The sequence below is a fragment of the Macadamia integrifolia genome, chromosome 7 (assembly GCF_013358625.1).
Source record: "Macadamia integrifolia cultivar HAES 741 chromosome 7, SCU_Mint_v3, whole genome shotgun sequence".
Lineage (NCBI taxonomy): Eukaryota > Viridiplantae > Streptophyta > Magnoliopsida > Proteales > Proteaceae > Macadamia > Macadamia integrifolia.
In genome coordinates, this window is record NC_056563.1 from 4,884,797 (window position 1) to 4,905,401 (window position 20,605).

General features: G+C 39.2%; 1 protein-coding gene across 2 annotated transcripts; it reads left to right on the forward strand.

The window, feature by feature from the left end:
• The first annotated feature begins 11,996 nt into the window (after window positions 1–11,996).
• Window positions 11,997–15,874, forward strand: LOC122083193 (polygalacturonase non-catalytic subunit AroGP2-like). 2 transcript variants are annotated; one of them, XM_042650906.1, is made up of 2 exons: window positions 11,997–12,084; window positions 14,809–15,874. In XM_042650906.1, the coding sequence occupies exon 2, from the start codon at window positions 14,929–14,931 to the stop codon at window positions 15,781–15,783; it is 855 nt and encodes a 284-aa protein (XP_042506840.1). In that variant the 5' UTR covers window positions 11,997–12,084; window positions 14,809–14,928; the 3' UTR covers window positions 15,784–15,874. The 2 variants fall into 2 exon arrangements, with proteins under 2 accessions (XP_042506840.1, XP_042506839.1); XM_042650905.1 differs by lacking the exon at window positions 11,997–12,084 and adding an exon at window positions 14,609–14,696.
• The last annotated feature ends 4,731 nt before the right edge of the window (window positions 15,875–20,605 follow it).

A 20,605-nucleotide genomic window follows, 5' to 3' on the forward strand; every position in this document is an offset into this window, starting at 1 on the left:
CCAGAGAACCCAGACTCCAGCCCATTTAGCAATTAGTCAGCCTTGGTTTTGGTCATAGACTGATGGGCACCTGCCCGAAAGCTGACCTAAACCGTAATCGTAAACCATCCGAAATCATACTTAAGGGTATCAATCGGTTCAATTTCGATTATTCGATTCAAGATAAAAATATAAAAACCAAAATCGATTTGAACCAAGAACAAGAACACATAAACCAAATCGACCTGGCTCAATTCGGTTGTGTGTTTTATTTGGTTTTATATTTGGTTCTTTACACGTTTTTAATTCGATTTCATATTAAGTTTAGATGTTATTCTAAGTGTTTGGACCAACTTTTTATAGCAGCAGCGACAACAACAATCATAACCTTATCCCAGGCAAATGGGGTCGACTTCATGGATCCGAATGGAAATACGAATATAAAGAAGCACAAAAGAGAGGTTAAAAAGAAGAAAAATGGAGATAAGAGAAAAAGATAAAGTCATAGTCAAAGATGCATCATAGAAACATTCCCTATAAGGAGTCGGCGACACGAGTCCTTGTCCTCCAAAAAACTCTATTCGTAATCATACTAAAATTGAGCCCTACCATATGCATATATTTTCTTACCACTTTGTCAATAGTCATTTTTTGGCCTACCCATACCTCTTCTGGCCCCCTCCAACTGAATCTGGTCACTCTTCCTTACTGTGGCACTTATAGGTCTTCATCGAACATGGCTACCTCAATCGTCTCTTACGGAGCTTGTCTTGACAACCAAAAAAAAAAAAAAAAAAACACTTATTTGTTAGTGTTAGTCCACCAAACTTTTCTTCAAGCAGCAAAAGGGAATAAAAATTATCATCAACATTTACTGAAATAGTAAAAAATAATATAATTTTACCGGTTTCTTATTCAGTTTGAAAATAGGTAATTTGGTTTGGTTTAACTATTGTAATCATAAAACCAAACCCAGACCCAAATCCAAACCGAACAAAGAAAAGATTCCAACCTTTGAAACTAAAATTGAAACAGATTTTTCATTGGTTTGGTTTGGTTTCGATTTCGGTTTTAAGCACTCAATTTCGCTTTGGTTTTAGCTTTTGGTTTCGGTTCTAAGTTGACACCCTTAATTGTACTTCTCCAAAAAAAAAGGCCTTCACTTAGGGTTGGTTTGGTAGGATTTCTATTACAATTTAATGGAGTGATTTTCTATCTCCAGAATTGTTTAGTTTGATTTTTGCATCTTATTTAATCGATATAGAAATCAAATTTCACTAAAATTTTGAAGAAAAAAAGGTGGGAACGGGGAAAAATGATGACTTCTCACCTTGAAAAAGGAAAATAGGTTATAATTGAAAACGTCTCATCCTTTCGACTCTTTACTCTCTCTTGTTCTCGGTTTCTCTGGTTACTACGATACTCTCTGGTTCTCTCACTCACTATTGGTCTCTTTCTCTCTCTCTCTCTCTCACACACACACACACACACACACATGAGAGCATCTTCGATTCCTCCATATAAACCTATTAATGCTATAAGAAGTCGTATGATGACCTTTTTCCTCGAACAGTGGTATCTGTATTAGTTCTTCCACTGACTCCCCCCTTTGTAGGAGAGATTCATTTCGAACATCCCCAATTTCTATGTCACACGCTATGGGCTAGACAACACCCAATGATTATGTTTGTGTCTCATCCATCAGCACGTTAGTGGTCAGCATACCGGGTTCTAGCATGGCCTCTGAAGGAGGTGGGGGCAAAGCTTTCGATAGTGGAATCCGGCGGTTGGCTTGGCTTAATTATGTTTCCTATAGATAGTGCCAATCTATTGCGATAAAAAATCGTCTTAGGAGGTTTCCACCTCCTTCACAGAAGGAGAAACACAAGAGAGTGAGCGTTAGATTGATTCGGCGGGGGACTCTATGATGCCTAAGTCAGATCTCTTTGTGAACAGATAAATCCAGTAAAGAATAGAAAAAGTATCTCTTCTCAAAAGGGTTTTACCTGAGTATTTATAGCTGTAGAGGGTGGTCATCGAGTGAGAACCCTGCTTTGGTAGGTTCCTAATGTCACACCCCGTTCTCACAGAACCGGGCCAGTGACCGGGTTAACACCGGTTAACCCAAACTTGCTAGGATCATCAGATACTGTATTCCACCACTTTTTTTTTGCTAGAAATCAAAATTGTATTAAAATGGAGAATAAAAAAGAAATAAGGGTACACCAAGAAAAAACCAAAGCAAAAGAAAGGACCCCACCTTCGGCATTGCCATCAACAGGGTCCTCCAAAGCTATCTACAGAATCTAAATCTTGGTTTGGAGAAAGAATCCCATCTAATCTCCTCAATAATATGAGTAGGAAATTCCTCCATAGTTCCAGATAATCCTGTTTTTGCAGCTGATTTTGCAAGGTAATCCGCAATAGGATTGGCTTCCCTATAGCAATGAGAAATCTTCCAGGATATAGAATTGAGGTAGTGCTGCAAAGAGAGCCACTCTTGCAGGGCAAACCAAGGGAGAGACTTGCCTTGAACAGAGTTGACTACTGCCACAGAGTCAGATTCAATCCACAAGTTTGTAATCCTTTGACCCATTGCATGGCGGATACCATGAAGAAAAGTCATGAATTCTGCATAGTAGTTCGTACTGATGCCAAAGAAATGCTTGAAGGAGAATATAACTTTCCCATTGGAATCTCGAATGACACCCCCTCCTCCTGCTCGACCAGGGTTTCCCATGGAACTACCATCAATGTTTATCTTTGACCAGGCGAGTGGAGGCTTGCACCAAATGACTTCAAGAATGGAAGGAGGGTCGCCTGGAACTGCATGCAACCCAAGTTTCCTGCAGCAAAGAAGATCAGCAGTAGTCCGAATGACCCCTTTTAAGTTGAGATTAGACTCCTTGAGCGTTCTCAATATTTTCATGAATAGCAGAGAGGCATCCGAACTCTTACCACCATGCCGTCGATGATTCCTTTCTTGCCAAATAGTGTCGGTCACTATAATCAAACCAGCCGCCCAAGGATCCTTTACCGACAAAATTCTTCGCTTTCGTTTCCACCAGGATATCAAATCAGCAATGGAGGATTGATCCTTCCAAAGAAAACCAAAACAGTTCAAGAAATTTTCCCAAAGGACCCGAGAAACACTACAATTTAAGAAGAGATGGGGCAGAGTCTCAGCATGAAGACCGCACATGATGCATTTGGAGGCTAAAGAGATGCCTTTTTTCCTAATAATATCATCAGTAGTAAGCTTCTGGTGACACAGACGCCAGCCAAAAGTTGACTGACGAGGAGAGAGGCCTTTCATCCAGACCAGCTCATGCCAAGGAACCTTTGGATTTCGGCGGCGAATATCATTCCAGGCTGAGAAAGTACTGAATTGACCAGAGGTAGAGAGGCTCCAAATACATGTATCTTTTATGTTACCTCTAGGGATATTGATAGATGAAGCAGCGAGAAAAAAATCTTGAAGAAGAGAAGATGAAACCGTGGGGAAGTTCCACTCATTATTGTCAATAAAGGCCGCAACTGTCATGGAGGAAGATGCAAACAGCTCATCTCTCAAACCTGCCCTTTGTTGAAAAGATTCAGAGTCAACCCATCTATCTTTCCAGCAATTTATGGAAACCCCATTACCCACCACCCATCGCTCTTTGCTAGAGACAAGAGACCACATTCTTCGAAGGCCTGGCCAAATGGTGGAAGATTTATACCCTTTCTTAAGCTCCCCATTTTTCTTCAAAAAACGAGCATTAATAATGCTTGACAGGGCTGATGAAGAGTGTCTTATATTCCATACCTGCTTACAGAGAAAAGCTTTATTGACATCCCTTAGACGCCTAATTCCCAGCCCTCCTTCTTGTTTAGGCTTGCAGATTGAGTCCCAACTAACTGTAACTCCTTTGGCTGTTTCAAGGTCGCCACTCCAAATGAAATTCCTCATCCATCTTTCCATGATGTTCAGTAAAGAGCTAGGCCACCAGTATACAGAGAAGTTGTGGGACGGCATACCAGAAATAACAGATCGAACCAGCTCCACCCTACCAGCCATGGAGAGGAGCTTTCCTTTCCAACCAGCCATCCTTCCTTTAATTTTATCCATCACCGGGAGGAGAGGTTCCCGAGTGACTCTACCCTTGAAAATTTCCACTCCCAGATATTTTGTAGGGAACTTGCAGATGGAGATTCCAAGGGTATCAGAGATGAGTTGCTTTCTATCTAGAGACATCTTCCCCAGAAAAAGTTTACTTTTGTTGAGATTGATTTGTTGACCAGAAAACTGCTGATACTTTGTAAGGAAGTCATGGAAATGTCTGACATATTTGATGGAGCCATTTAAAAAGAAGAAAATATCGTCTGCAAAGAGGAGAAAACCTGGCATTTGGACACCACGAGGACCCTTGATGGCTTGTAGTTTCTTGTTTTGAAGCATAAGGCGGATTCCCCTACACAGGACCTCTTCGGCAAGGATAAATAAAAGAGGGGAGATGGGGTCACCCTGACGCAGGCCTCGCTCAACACCAAAGAATCCAACCGGACCTCCATTGAGCAACACTGAAATTCTGGATGTACGAAGAATTTGATGCAACCAATCAATCCAAGTATCGGGGAAGCCAAACTTTTTCAATACCTTGAAAAGAAAGCTCCAAGATACAGTGTCAAAGGCTTTCTGGATATCAATTTTTATCCCCATACCTCCACCTCTTGTACACTCAAACATGAGATTAGCTAACTCTGAAGCGAGGCTGATATTAGTCTGAATAACCTTGCCCTTCTGAAAGGCGCCTTGCTCTTCTGAAATGAGCTTAGGGAGGAGAGAAGAGAGTCTTGTAGCCATAACCTTGGACAAAATTTTACAGAAAAAATTTTGCATGCAAATCGGCCTAAACTTGTCCAGAGAAGTCGCACCTTCCATTTTCGGGATGAGAACCAAGAAGCTATTATTGATACCTTTAGGAAGGGTTCCAGAGCTAAAAAAATTCTTCACAGCACGGCAAACATCAAAACCAATTAGCTCCCAACAATGTCTGAAGAACGCACCAGAGTAACCGTCTGGGCCTGGAGAAATATCAGGGTCCGGGTCCCAAATTGCATTCTTGATCTCTTGATCATTTGGGATGGCTTCCAATTCTCTAACGTCAAGCTCGTCAAGGATATGGGGAATGCAGTCCAATAGCGATCCATGGTCAAGGGTGGGGCTGGCTTTATGGATAGCCTTATAGTACTCCTCAACATGAACAACCAAATCATCCATACTTGATGTAATTGTACCATCAGTTTTTTGAAGAGAGCGAATCGAGTTCTTCACCCTTCTGATTTTCGCAGATAAGTGGAAAAATCTAGAGTTTCGGTCTCCTTGAGAGAGCCATCTATTTCTTGCTTTTTCTGCCCATAGCTTTTCATGGTCAAGGAGAGCTTTCAAGTATCTGGATTTAGCATCAGCTTCCAAATTAAAAAGATGGTCATCAATACCATATGAATCTATCTGAGATTGGATTTGCTGAAGATCATCTTTTGCAGCTTTTAATTCCGCATCTAGGTTTGGGAACACTGATCTTGCCCAGCTCCTGAGAATAGGCTTGAGGCGTTTCAGCTTAAGAGCAAGAGAAAAAATAGGATAGCCATCCACAGGTTCACTCCAGGATTTATTGACCACATCCATAAATTCCTCATGGTCCATCCAAAATCGTTGGATGCGAAAGGGGCAATTTGCAGGTTTCATCATTGAATCCGAGGTAATGCACAGGGGGGAATGGTCAGAAGAAAACCGCTGCATCACCTCCTGGGTACAGTCATGAAAGTGGTTTATCCATTCTTCATTACAAAAAGATCTGTCCAGAATTGCCAAAACATTCCCATGCTTCCTGTTATTCGTCCAAGTAAATTTATGCCCTTGAGAAGGAACTGAAATCAGGTTGCAAGCATCCACAGCCGCATTGAACTCAGACGCAGACCCAAGATTAAAGGCGCCCGGACCCTTTTTTTCGTACGAAAAAAGGGAGGCATTGAAGTCACCTGTAACTAGCCAAGGAGAGGAGCCAATTGGAGTCGCTGCAAGAGCCATCCATAGCTCTCTTCTAGAAGCTCGGAAACAGCTCGCATGTACAAAAGTTATGTAAATAGAATTGTTTCTCCAATTTAAACACAGTGAAATAAACTGGTCAGACATGGAAATAATAGTTGGTTTGGTGAGAGACCTCTTCCAAATGACCCATAGGTTTGGGTTTTTATCAGTGCGAATATTATGAATAAAGCATGCATCATATCCCAGTTTATTAAAAAATAAAGAAGGGAAAGCAGCTACCTCCACCATTGGTTCAGCTAGACAAACCACATCAGGGTGCTTGTCTAGGAGAATATTGCTGAGAGTTGCACGACCAGCAGCCTTCTTCATCCCTCTGATATTCCAGAAGAGGGCACGCATCATAAACATTTGGAAGAGGCAATACGGTCAGACTTTCTAGTCTTCTCCACAGTGAACAATTGTTTACCTTTTTTTCTTGAAACTGTTTCCATGCCGTGGCATTGTTCCTTCTGGAGGGCAGCAGCATCAATGGCGCCAACTTCCGGGTAGTGGAGGGTGAGATGACCATTATCCATAGCACTTGAAGTAATGGAATTTATCACATGATCACTGTGGACAGAGAGTTGACAAGAGCCAGTAATCAGAGCTGGATTAGCCGCACAACCTGGAGAAACCAGAATGCCATGTTCTGTAATTGAGTTAGTCTCAGTGGTTTGGTTCACCATATTGGGTTTGTTTGACCCGTGTAAAGGAACCGAACCATCTCTGTTGCATGGGTCATCCAATCGATCTGCAATTGGATTATTCCTCAAATTGGCTGAGGAAAATCCTTCTAAAATAGGTAACTCAATAGCTAAAATCCCCTCTTGCGTATCCAAGTTTCCATACAAAGCTGGATCACAATTATGGGAGATGGTTGGCAATTTTGAATTTGAATTCTTTCCTATTGAGGGCTCGCCACCATTCCTGCCGGAAACCTCCACACCAGCCGCCCCCAAAGACAACTTCTCCACCCAAACAGCCCCAACAACATCATCCTTGTCTTTGCGTGCGGCATCGGCGATGCGTTTCTCTTTGCAGTTTTGGATGGTATGACCAAGTTTTTTACAAAAACCACACTTTCCCAAAGCGTCTTCATATATGATTTTTTGTTTGAACCAAAAAAGATCACCTGTTCCAGGTTGTCGCCGTTCAACCTGGATTTCTTCCAACCGCTGCACTGAAGTATCCATCTCCACGAGGACACGAGCAAAGTTCCCTATGGATGCATTTCGTGTTCTTTTATCAATGTCCAGGGGACGCCCCACGGCTTTTGCCATGGAAAGGAGGATCCGCTCGTGCCAATATTCGAAGGGGAGCCCAGGAAATCGAATCCAGACAAGCTTAGAAATTGGAGAGTTATCATGGATATTAAAATCCGGCTTCCACCGCTGGAAGCGAATAAACTGCCGTCCGATCTTGATAGGACTTTGTTTCCAGATGTTTGTCATGTCTTTCTCAGCCTCAAATTGGAATAAAGTGTAGCCTAATCCCATAGGTTTTATAAAAACCTTCTCTTTAAGTTTCCAAGAATTCACAGCTTCCTTCCGAACTTCATCCAAAGAAATAAACCGAAAATTAATTCTGGCCACCAAAGCAAAGCGATATCGGAGAAGACGTTCCTCATAGGCATCTTGGGGAATCAAGATTTTAGTGAGATTTCCGGCATGAATAGGGTCAGGTAGGTCGGCAACATCAGGGAGAACGCCTCCAACCGCCTTAGAGAATGATTTCTTAGGGAGGGAAGAAAGGCCAGTATTGCAAACATCCACAATAGGCACAGCAGGTGCAGGCGTGCAACCTGTTCCAAAAGATAGGCGGGGCTGCAGGAAATCCGTAATGAGTCTCTGCTTTGCGCGATCAGGCGGGCGGCCTCCGGCCAGAATCCCAATCTCCTCCACCGTAGAGTTTCTCTCTCCACTAACCATTGTTTTCCTCAATCCACAGTTCGGCTGGTTTGAAAAGGGTGATCGATCTCCCCCTCTCGAATCAAAAACTAAACTGCGAAATCTCCCTCACCCTTCGACCGCCGTGAGAAATTCAGATCTGCCCGGATCTGCTTAGATCTGTTCGGATCTGCTCAGATCTGCTCAGATCTGGTCCGATCTGCTCAGATCTGCTCAGATCTGCACTTCTTCTTCTTCTTCTTCTTTTTCTTCTTCTTCTTCTTCTTCTCTTCTTCTCTTTCTTCCTTGCTGGAAACAACCGAACCTGAGTGGTTGCTGGAGAAGGGGAGATCGGAGATGAGAGTTTACGGCGATCTGTGCTCTACAACGTGAGGACGAAAACGAAGAGAAACAACGTGAAGACAAGCTCTCCACCGTTCTTCCCAACAAATCACATCTCTGTTCTTTCCAAAAGCAAACTTGTATCAACAAGATTTCACTACACCGAGAAACAAAGATGAAGGATATCTGGCCTACTCCATGGAGCTGAGAAAGAAAATCTCCAATAGAAAAAGGAGGAAGAAGGATTCTGTAGTTGGGCTCTTCGTGTTCCCTGTTCCGTCGAGGTTTACTGGTCGCTGGTCGCTGCTCTGGTCGCTGCTCGGTGCTCTCACCCCTCACTCTTCATGACACAAGGATAATGTTCCTTGTGAAGTATCATCTTAGTGGTCCAAAATTTTTGGGTTATGTGGAGGATTGCTTTAGTCAAGCTGACCAATATTGAATAGTTGTTTCTCTTTTGGATTAGTCAAGTGTCAAATTTTGGATCCAATCTCTATTGTATGACCCACCATGGTTGAACTTCTAGCTCTGTATTTTCAATGGTAGGGAGTTGGATAATTCCATGTCGATGACATTTGAGCCGCAATGGAACTGCAATGTAGCAAATATTTGGGCAGTCAAGAGAAGCCAATATATGTGTATCACCTAAGAACCATTGCCTCATTATTAATTAGTTGATAGTTTCAATGGAAAATTCTTATTCTTCCTTCTTTTTTTTCCATTATATATTTTTTAGCGAAATGGTTCCTAGGGGGGGGGGAGAGGAGGAACGTACCCCCCTACGTGTGCATGGGCGGTGGGGAGGAATGAGAACGCATGAAGAAGCACCAATAGAGGCATCATTTTACATTTCAAAGGGGGCGGGGTGGTTATTTTACCCCCATGTGTATGGGCGCAAGGGCCTCGCTCCCCTATAGAAACCATCTATCCATATTTTCCATTTTCCTTATTTTTTTTGTTTGCCCTTTACATCCCTCTGTTTTCCTTAAAGAAGTGCATGGACTATGCCAAATATTCAAAATCATTATCCTTAGCCCAAGTGAAGTACCTAAGCTGCACTACGTTGCATTTTTTTTTTTTTTTTTTGGGGGTGCTAAATTGCATTCATATGCTTTTGGTGATAGTGAATAAGCCCATACTGTCTAACCCATCATCTGCAAATTAGATTTGGTAAAAATTGGATATAAATACATGCTTTCTTGGTTGAATTTAAAATTTGATGATGTGATTTAAAATCAGTTAAAAAGAGAACAATTACTATAAGATTTCAATACAATTACATTTATATTCATCCAAAATTTTATCTAAGAATTTAAAAATAGAATTTGGGATATAGTTGACATACAAGTGCATAATTCAATTAACATCTGATAAAATGAAAGGATCAAAGATCTGCAGGTCGATCACATACGGATTCTTTCGCATGCCAAGATACAAACGTTGTAGGCCCAACATGTTTTCTCTCTCCTCAACCCACCTATTTATAAATTCGAAATCCAGTCCCCTCCTTCGCCTGAATTAGTACATGCATGAGCACCAGAGCAAACCTTTCTCTAGATAGAAAATAGAAATTATTCAAAAGAGAACAGTTGAAGCAAATAAAATAAAAATTTTTTCCCATATTTTTCATTAACTATACATTGATTATACATTTTTTCTTTATTTATTTACATACTACACTATATATTTTATGAAATGTCTTGCAGAAATACTACATATCTACAGCAAGAGAACTATCACGACTAGTCGGAGTATGCCAGGCTCCAATTATACAACATTTTGCTGAATCTAGTTTGGGTTCATCCACAATTAGATGCTTTAATCAAGAAGAGAGGTTTATGGATACAAATCTCAAGCTAGTGGATGAGTATTTTCGGCCTAAATTTTATCTTTCTGGTGCAATAGAGTGGTTATGCTTCCGCCTGGAGATGTTGGCATCCATCACATATGCATTTTCATTGGTTTTCTTGATCTCAGTGTTAAAGGGAGTACTCAGTCCTGGTAAAAAGTTAAACTTGAAATCTTATAAAATCCTTCTTGAGGGTAACCATGATTGATTGTTCACTTGAAATAACAAATTTTGATTTTTTGTTTGTTTGATAGTTTTGTTTTCTCTCTTGAAGGTGTTGTGGGTTTAGCAATCACATATGGCCTTGATTTCTGTATGCATGGGGTTATATGGGATCTTAGCAGTCTTGAGAATAAAATCATATCAGTTGAGAGAATACTACAGTACACCTGCATCCCTAGTGATCCCCCTTTATTGCTAGAAGAAAATAGGCCAAGTTGTGAATGGCCATCACAAGGAAAAGTTGATATTATTGATCTACAGGCAATCCTCATTCTAGACTCCTTATTTTCTCGTTTTGTGGAATAAACCATCTAAATCCTTATGTTACTGGACGATTCCTCTTTCATCTATGGAATTTTGTTAAGCCTCATGATTATTTAATATGTATGTAGGTCCGATATGCCCCACACCTTCCTCTAGTCTTGCGAGGTCTCACATGCACCTTCCTTGGAGGGACAAAAATTGGCATCATTGGGCGAACAGGAAGTGGTAAATCAACATTCATACAGACTCTCTTCCGCATGCTAGAACCTGCAACCGGTCAGATTCGGATAGATGATATCAACATCTCTAGTATTGGTCTTCATGACTTGAGGTCAAGATTGAGTATCATTCCACAAGATCCAATATTGTTTGAGGGGACTCTAAGAAGCAATCTTGACCCTCTTGAAGTGTACACTGATGAACAAATCTGGGAGGTGGGATTTTTTTTTTTTTTATTTGATTAATATTCTTTAATCACTTTATAGAGATAGATGAACATATCTTTTTCTTAGTAATACTGATCTACAAACAAAAGATATTCTCTTAGTTGGGACTTAGGAAGTGCACTATTTTTACTGCTTTGTTTTCCAATTCCACGTGGTGCACCCCTTTGAATGTTCCATACATTTTTTTTTTTTTTTTTTAATCTATCTCATCTTTAAATGATCAATTTTATGTCATCTTGAATGATCAAGCAAGTTGGTAAGTTGACATGGACTTTTGTGGTCTTAGGCCTTAGATAAATGCCAGCTTGGTGATGAAGTTAGAAAAAAGGAAGGGAAGCTTTATTCAGCAGGTTAGTTTCTTCACATATTCGCTCTACACTAAAAAAAATTCAACATCAATTTATCCAAGCACTATTTAACAAACCTTCGAAAATTCCTACTGTATGATATATCTAACTTCCAATACACAAATCAAACCTCCCAGCTCACTACTCTTTTATGAAAAAAAGTAGGGGGAAAACGTAGATAAAAATAAAATCCTGATAGCTTACCCATTTTCATATTGGTGGTTGTTGCAGTGATTGAGAATGGAGAGAATTGGAGCATGGGTCAAAGGCAGCTAGCCTGTTTAGTGCGGGTATTACTCAAGAAGAGCAAAGTGTTAGTACTCGATGAAGCTACTGCATCAGTGGATACTGCAACTGACAATCTAATTCAGCAATTGCTTAGACAACACTTCGTAGGGTCTACTATCATTACAATTGCACATAGGATAACATCAATTCTTGACAGCGATATGGTTCTTCTTCTTGATAATGGTTAGTAGCTAGCAGTACACTACAAGAAAATGGATTCAGTTGAGTTCAAAAATATGACATCTTATCATTTTTCTTGTGCTTCCCTAATTAGATTGCCATGCTTTTTTGTCTTAAGCAGGCCTTATAGTGGAATATGATTCCCCATCCAAATTGATAGAGATCAAGTCCTCATCATTTGCTAAGCTTGTTAAGGAGTATACTCGAGGTGTAGTTCCTAGCTTTAAAAGACCATATGAGTTTAGACTGTTCAGATGTAAGCATGTTGCATTAGACTGAAGCGCATTAATATTTTTTGACTATGAAAAATTAGGAGAAGATGGTGGACTAGAAACTGAGGTATCCTGTGATCATTTGAGTTGGAATTGGAATTTAGTTGATGAAATTGAGATAGAAAAAAATATGAGAGCAAATAAGAAATATTTTTGTTCATGCATGTCTATAAACCTTTGGAGAAATTTTAGTAGTTTAGTGGTACTTGTAGACCACCACAAATAAATACCATATCACACATCAGATAGAGTTGAAATTTTTTTTTTGACAATAGAGATCAAGGTCTCATTCTCACATATCAATTTTTAGAAAAAATGGAGTTGACCAACTGAAAAATAAAGCTTTGAAAATCCAGTGAATAATGCATTTTTTTTCCCATCAAAGAAATGAACAGCTAAATATACAAGTGAATATGCCAAAAAATGGGAGGGTATAGATGAACGTTAAACTTGTACATATCATTCTTCTTTCATATATTATACTTATTGACTTCTAGCAAAAAAAAAAATGGAGGGTAGAACTGAAACTGTCTAAATTTGACATTTGCCAACCCTAGACCATTTTTTAATATCCCATACAATCAGATTTGTCAATCACCCTTCAATATGGAAAAACTTGGTGCTGGTCTAAATATACCCTTTAAAGCCTCCCAACCAATGAACTTTTGCCATAAAGCTTATAAAACAGAATATTTGTCAATTGTTACAAGACTTATCTTAATTTTATCTACTGTCGAAATTTCCTTGAATAACTGATCTTATTTCCAACTATTATTAAACTTCTCCTCTCAAAGTTTTCCTTCCATGGCTATGCATTTTGACCCGAATGTCTCAAAATTGCTTCTTAGAGTGGCAATTTGGATTGTACCTATAGCTAACCATATGGGAGCTATTCTGATTTAAAAAATGTATGGCTGAGGTTCTTCTTGAATAATATTTTTTCATTAAATAATGCTTCATACATCAACTTTTAGTTAATGTGTTGTTTTAGAAAATTTCTGACATCCTAATTTTTGGTATGTTAGGAATGTCAGAGAAATCAAGTAATCTGTAACCTTTTTACCAGGGGAAGGTTTGGGTCTATTTTGTTGAAATATGATTTTTCTTGAGTTGCATTTTTCTTATATTCCTTTGCAATTAATTACCATTTTGGGCGAGTAATACTAGTTGAAATCTCATCAGTTTGGATTGTGTATGCCATAAGTTATTACTTTAGTGGCTGTAATTGTAAAATTGAATTTCATAATTTGAAACTTTTTTGGACAATGTCCTCTATTGAGTGCATAGAGGCTCCAGTAGAGTAAAATGTGAATTTTGTCATGTATAGAGTTGGATACGGAGTTGAGATGCCCTGTGGAAGGGTAAGGCCATTACCCGACCTTTCCCTATCTATATGGTAAGACCTATCTAACACAAAATTTATTAACTAGTTCATACAATAATAAGGCAAGTTCAATAAATTTAGACCTAATTTCCCCTCAATTTCCATGGTTCGCTTAGTCAAATCCACCTAACATCTACCATGTGGAGGGCCACTCTTTTGAAATTGATTGTTTGAATGGGAAGGTCCAACTTTGGATCAGCTATGTGTGAACATCTTGTTTCAGGCTACATCTATATTATATATAGCTCAACATGATAAAGTTTATACCGTTTCATTTTCTCAATGCTATCAAAGTTTTTCACAGAAAAAAAACAAAAAAAGAGAGGTTAAGTTGACCAATTTTTGTGACATTATATTTCCACGTGGCAAAAGTAGATTAGACTAGAACCTTGCAAATGAATGGATGATCATGTGGAGATAACGTCCACAAAATTTAAGTTCTAACTAGTTGCCTTACCATAGCAATAGTTACCTCCATTGCCTAAATATGTATCATTTGGCTAATCAAGTAAACCTAAATTTGTGGGTTGCTAGGGGTTAAGGTTATGTACTTACATGCCATGTTTGAGGTCTATTTTCGGGGAAATAATTGAAACAAATAGGTAGATAACAATCAGACCAAGTTTTCCTAAGGCCATGGTGAATGGTTCATCAGGGGTGCTTTAGATGCATACATGGGATATCATAAGGGTTTTTTGGGAAAGGAACTAAAACACTATAGGGGTTTGTGAACCCTACAAAAGGAAAACTCTCATTATATCATTATCAAAAACTATCATTGTCTTGCACATATTTTGAGTATAAGCAAGAGACCATAGTTAGAGTATAAGCAAGAGATCAATGTCTAGTGATGTGGCCCCTGCACTGTGAGCATGCGCAAAGGCATCAATATGTATAGGGCTTTCGGTTTCATAGAGGGTGGGATGGTAATTTGGCACACTCCTAGTCCTTACACCCCATGGATGGTGTGGAATGGTGTGAGATGCGTTTGGACTGTACAGCTGGCTGGAGAGGATCGATCTGGGCTCAAATTTTTCCTCTATATAAATTCAAACACCCCACCCCTCTTCATGCAACAAACTGAGCTCATTCCGTTCTCCATTTCATTTCTCCATGACACATCCTATTCTATTATTTGGTCTTTTGATACTAGCCTACTTTAGTGTAAGATAAATGTTTCTTCTACTAATCCATTCATTTCAACTTTATTATTATTATTATTATTATTATTATTATTATTATTATTTGGTTCTTATTTTTCCCCATGAAATTGCAGGTTTCTCAAGCTGAAAATGTTTTCTCACGGTATTGGGAAGAGCATATTCCTCTTTCACCCCCTCCGCATTGGATAGTTGCAAAAGCTTCTCCATTAAGCCTCCACCAGGCCACAACGTATATGAAATTTATTGAAGAAAATGAATTGGCTTCCCACCTGCATTTGTTTTGTAAGCAAGCTAATGTTGCTTGTTCTACAAATGCACTAGTGAAGCATACAATAGTTGACGCAGCCCTTCCACCAATAGCCAAGTTTGTTGGTGAAAAAAATAAATATGATGACCTTCCAAATGAAACACCCCTATCAATTGCTAGCCAAGGGGGTTTGCCATATTTTCGAGAGTCAATGGTGAAAGAGGGAAGTTTCATGCCCATCCCTGATCTAAGGGACTTCATGTCATATAAATCATTCTTGCCGCGGCCTCTGGCATCAAAAATCCCATTTTCTCTTTCCCGGATTAAGGAATTGAAGAAGATTTTTGGTGTGGTGGATGAATCAAACATGGATGATTATATTAAGCGCAGCCTCGAGATATGTGAGATGAGTCCCACTCGAGGTGAGGAGAGAACTTGTGTGACTTCTGCTGAGGATCTCATTGATTTTGTTGTCGAAAAATTAGGACACCATGTACGCATATGGAGTACTGAGAACATTGAAGGATCTTATGAGAATGCCACAATTGGAGGTATAAAACTCATCCATGGAAACCTCTCCCAACCACCAGCCTTATGTCATAGTATACCATTCCTATTTCAAGTCTATTATTGTCATGTCTTACCTAAAGTAAAAGTATATGTAGTTGATATACATGCTAGAAAGAAAGTGAATCATGCAATCATGGCATGCCACTATGACACGTCAACTTGGAATCCAAACCATCTTTCTTTTAAGCTGTTAGGTTTTGGTCCAGGATTTATTGAAGTTTGTCATTGGATAAATGAGAATGGAGTGGTCTGGACAAAGAGTCTAGGTTGAGCAGCATTTGAGATTTGATGGGCTTATATTTAATAAGAGCTTAAGATAATTACACAATAATAATTACAAAATTTATTATTTTCTTTTTAAATATGATTTCACTTCTCTTCCCTTCCCTTGCAATCAACTAGATAAAGTTGATTGAAATTGTGGTGTGTTTGGAGGGTAGTATAATCATTAAAGAAATACAACCCACATTTGCATCCCAAAGCTCGAATATCATATAGCATTGTTCGTAGTCGTATGAGTGCATAATTATATCAGAAACTTTGACTAAACACATGTAGGACCTTTATACTACAAGAGTGAATATTATAATTTAACATTTTAAGACTAGTTAGAATAAAGAAACAATAACAGAAAGTATTACAAAATGCCATCCGACCTATTAAGCTTACTTGGGTGTCCCATGAATTTTTGCTACGTTGTGAGTTGATGTGGTAATTCTAACATTAGATAAATAGGTCTAGCATTAGAATAGTCAAATGTCAAATTTCAGAGTCTAATCCAATCAAATACATTCTCATGTATTAGTATGCCTCATTATATTCAGTTGTGACTATACACCATCTTATAGTCCCTATATTTCTAAAGCTTTGTTTTTCTAATTGACGAACTTTGTTTAGTATGAAACTTGATAGATAGGTTGGATAAACTTTAGGTACATATCTACAAAATTTTGTCCTTATTTGATCTTCCAAGTGGCAACAACTTGGGTGTCTAGATAAGTTTATTATGTTGGATCGCAGTGCAAAAATTAAAAACTTTACTACTTTTGGTTTTTCACAAAAGAAAGATCACTCAAGTCAAAAAATAAAATAAAATATCTGCTCAAGATCCAAGGAATTTTATTAAAAATCAGAAGAAAAAAAAATACAAGAGTGGAACTAGATATTCCCCACCTTCAGCGTTACCTTCAACAAGGAAAAGCCAAGTATTGATTATGAAATCTGAACTGAGGTCTAAATAAAATATCATACATCAGCTCATCTCTGATATGCGAGGGGAAAGAGCTAAAAATACTCGTGCAATCATTTTTAGCTGCATTCTTAGCAAGAAAGTCTGCAATGAATTTCCTTCCATGAAGTAATGAGAGATCTTCCACTGGATCGAGTCAAGATAGTGGCCAATACCAATCTATTCTTGTAGAACAAACCATGGAATGAGATTTCTCTGAACTGCCATCACCAAAGCCACAGAGTCTGCTTCTACCCAAAGTCGCGAAATGGCAAGAGATCTCACTCTATAAACACCTTCCATAAAACCACGAAACTCAGCATAATAGTTTGTTTGTACACCCAACGAAGTGTTAAATGCTTAAATGGAATGCCCAATGTTGTCCCGAACAGCCCCCCAACACCAGCCCTTCCCAGATTGCCAAGCGAGCATCTATCTACATTAAGTTTCACCCATCCAATAGATGGCTTACACCAGAAAACGTCTGGAATGGATTGGGGATTTTTGGGAATACCCTGAAGATCAAGATCTACATACAATAAGATCTGAAAAAAAATTCACTACTCCTTGTAAGTTTAGAGAAGACTCTTTGAGATCTCTCTTAACCATATAAAAATGTAGCCAGGATTTTAAAATCATTCTGAAATCTTATGGTGTTCCTTTCCCTCCATATGTGATCTGTAATTAGCAGAAAACCAGCTAACCATGGGTCCTTCACAGAGATCAACCTGCATTTTCTGAACCACCACTTCACATGATCTAATATACTTAATTGATAACACCATTCATACCAAAGCCAGAGAGACCTATTCCTATCATGAAATTACAATCTAAAAATAAATGATTGGGCGATTCCTCAGACTTCAGGAAAAAAAAGCACTGGAAGAAAGTGGGACGCCCTTGGCTTTGATCTGATCATCAGTGGGCAGCTTACCATTCATAAGCCGCCACCCAAAATTTTTTTTTCCATGGCTACAGATGAGACCCCCATACCATTGCAAACCAAGGAACTTTTGGGTTCCTGCGATGAATTTCAACCTAGGCCAAACCCGAAGAGTAAACCCCTGAATGAGTGCAATTCCAACAACGATCTTCTACGTTGGACTAATGAAGAGGATTTTTTTCCACCGTTTTGAAAATATTTTTCATAAAATCAGAAGTTACCTTAGGAAGATTCCATTGAGAATTTGAGATAACATCAGCCACTCTACGCTTTGCATTTGAAAAGGTCTCTTCCCCCATATTCAAAAGTTCCATAATAGAATAATTGCCAAACCATTATCTTTCCATAAATTTATATGGCAGCAATATCCCACAATCCACATTTCTTTGCTTGAGATGAACCCCCAAACTCTTCTGATTCCTGGCCAAATCAAAGAGGAAATATAGGATTTTTTAAAAGAGCCACCATCCCAAAATATTTGGCTTTAAAAAAAGTGCTCAAACTTGAAGAATCATGCTTAAACTCCACGTCTGTAGGGAACTTTTTTTGCTAGAAGATCATATGTATTAAAAAAGAGAAAAGAAGAAAAAGAATGTATATGGAAAAAAGAACCAGCTGTATGGAATTAGTTGAAAACTAATCCACCTTCGGCATTGCCATCAGCGGAGAAGAAATCAAAACTAAAACCCTGCCAAACCAAAAAATAGATAAAGCAACAAAAACACCATTATTTAAAACGGTATCTAGGCCGATTGTGCCTATCAACATCTAACTCCATGGCAACTAGCACAGGCCAAGAAGCTACTGGAGAGGACTCTTCCAATTTTGTAGCAGACTTTGCAAGGAAATCAGCCACTGGGTTAGCTTCACGAAGGCAATGAGTAATCTTCCAGGTTATGGACTGTAGGTACGGGCCTAAGCTCATCCACCTCTGAAGCACATACCACGTGACTTTTCATTGAGAAATAAGAAGAACCACAGCCACCGAGTCACACTCAACCCATAATTAGGTAATATCCAATGCTCTAGCCATTTCCAGAACATAAATAACTGCTAGCACTTCAGCTTCAAAGTTTGTGTACACTCCCAAAAATTGTCTGAAGGATTGTATCACCTCAGCTTTATCATTCTGTAAGACTCCACCAGGCCCTGCCTTTCCTGGGTTCCCTAGGGAGCACCCATCAGAGTTAAGTTTTACTCATCCTGGAGGGGGAGAACACCAGAAAACTTCTAAGATCTCCCTGGGTTTATAGGGAATTCTAGAAATACCCAGCCATCTAGCACAAAGAAGTGCCTCGAAAGGGAGGGGAGATCCAGAAACCGCTATCTCCTGGAGGTTGATCTCACTCTTAACCACTGCAAAACAGTGATTGGTTGTTATCGATTTTTCCTCAAACCGTCTTGCATTCCTTACCTGCCATATGAAATATGGAAGAAGGGAGAAGCCACTTAGCCACACTCTTTTAAAATAACACTTTCTAGCAGTTTGTTTCCACCACACGCAGAGATTTTCCACGTCCACAAATGGAAGCCATTGCACATCAAAACCAAAGCAGAAATCTCTCCATATGCTAGAAGAAAATTCACATTTGTAGAAAATATGGATCAGCGATTCCTCCTCTTTGCCACATAGCGAGCACTGAGATACAAGAGGAATTCCTCTTTTACATTGTCATCGGTTGGCAATTTATTCTGTATCATTCGCCAAGCAAAAGTCGCTTGTCTTAACTGAATACCAAAACACCAAATAAGAGAATACCAACTAATTTTTTGGTGTTTCTCCCTATATTCTTCCCAAGCTGATTTTATAGAGAAAACACCTGAAGAGGTTAACTGCCAAACACAAGAGTCTTCTACAGTCTGGATGAGAATATTTTTTGCTTGGTCCCACTTTTGGGCAAGGAAAGTAGAATCGACTGGAGGAAACCAGGGATCAAGTATGCTTACCTCAAAGACTTACAAAACTCTATAATGGAAACCAATATTTATTTTATTTTAGCGAAAAAAAAGACTGGAGGAAAATTCCAAGAGAAATTATCAATAAAATCTGCAACTTTCACCTTAGTACCAGAGAAAAGGGATTGATCCAGATTGGAGAGCTCTGCAATAGATTTCGAGTCCAGCCACCGATCCTGCCAGAAATTGATCATCTCCCCATTACCTACAATCCATTGCTCATGTTCAAAAATAAAATTCCACACCTTCTTCAAGCCAGGCCATATGGAAGAGGATTTATATCCCATTTTCAGCGAACCATCAACATTAATAAATCGTTCCTTGAAAAATCTGCTCATGATGGAGTCTTCATGCTTAATCTGCCATGCCAATTTACATAAACAAGCAAAGTTCACTTCACGCAATTTTCTGATGCCCAAACCACCTTCTTTTTTTGGTTTACACACCTTATCCCATTTAATCACAATCTTCTTCGAGACCTCTATATCCCCTGACCAGACAAAATTTTGGATCCAACGCTCCACCAACTTCATCGATCCTTCGGGCCACCAATATATAGAGAAGTTATGGATTGGAATCCCAGAAATGACCGACTTAACAAGTTCCACCCTTCCAGCCATAGATAGGAGTTTCCCTTTCCATCCTGCAAGTCTGCCTTTTATCTTATCCAGAAGAGGAAGAAGGTGATTATTTTTCACTCTTCCTTTAAAGATCTCCACCCCCAGGTATTTGGTGGGAAAGGTAGCCGCTGCCACTCCTAAATACTCAGTAATAAATTGTCTTCTATGAGAAACAATTTTCCCAAAAAATATCTTGCTTTTCTCCAAGTTAATCTTCTGACCAAAGAACTCCTGATACTTGGATAAAAAAGCATGGATCTGCTTAACATAAGTGGCAGAGCCATTCATAAAAATGAAAATGTCGTCTGCGAAAAGCAGATGAGAGGGAGTAACAGCACCTCTCAGA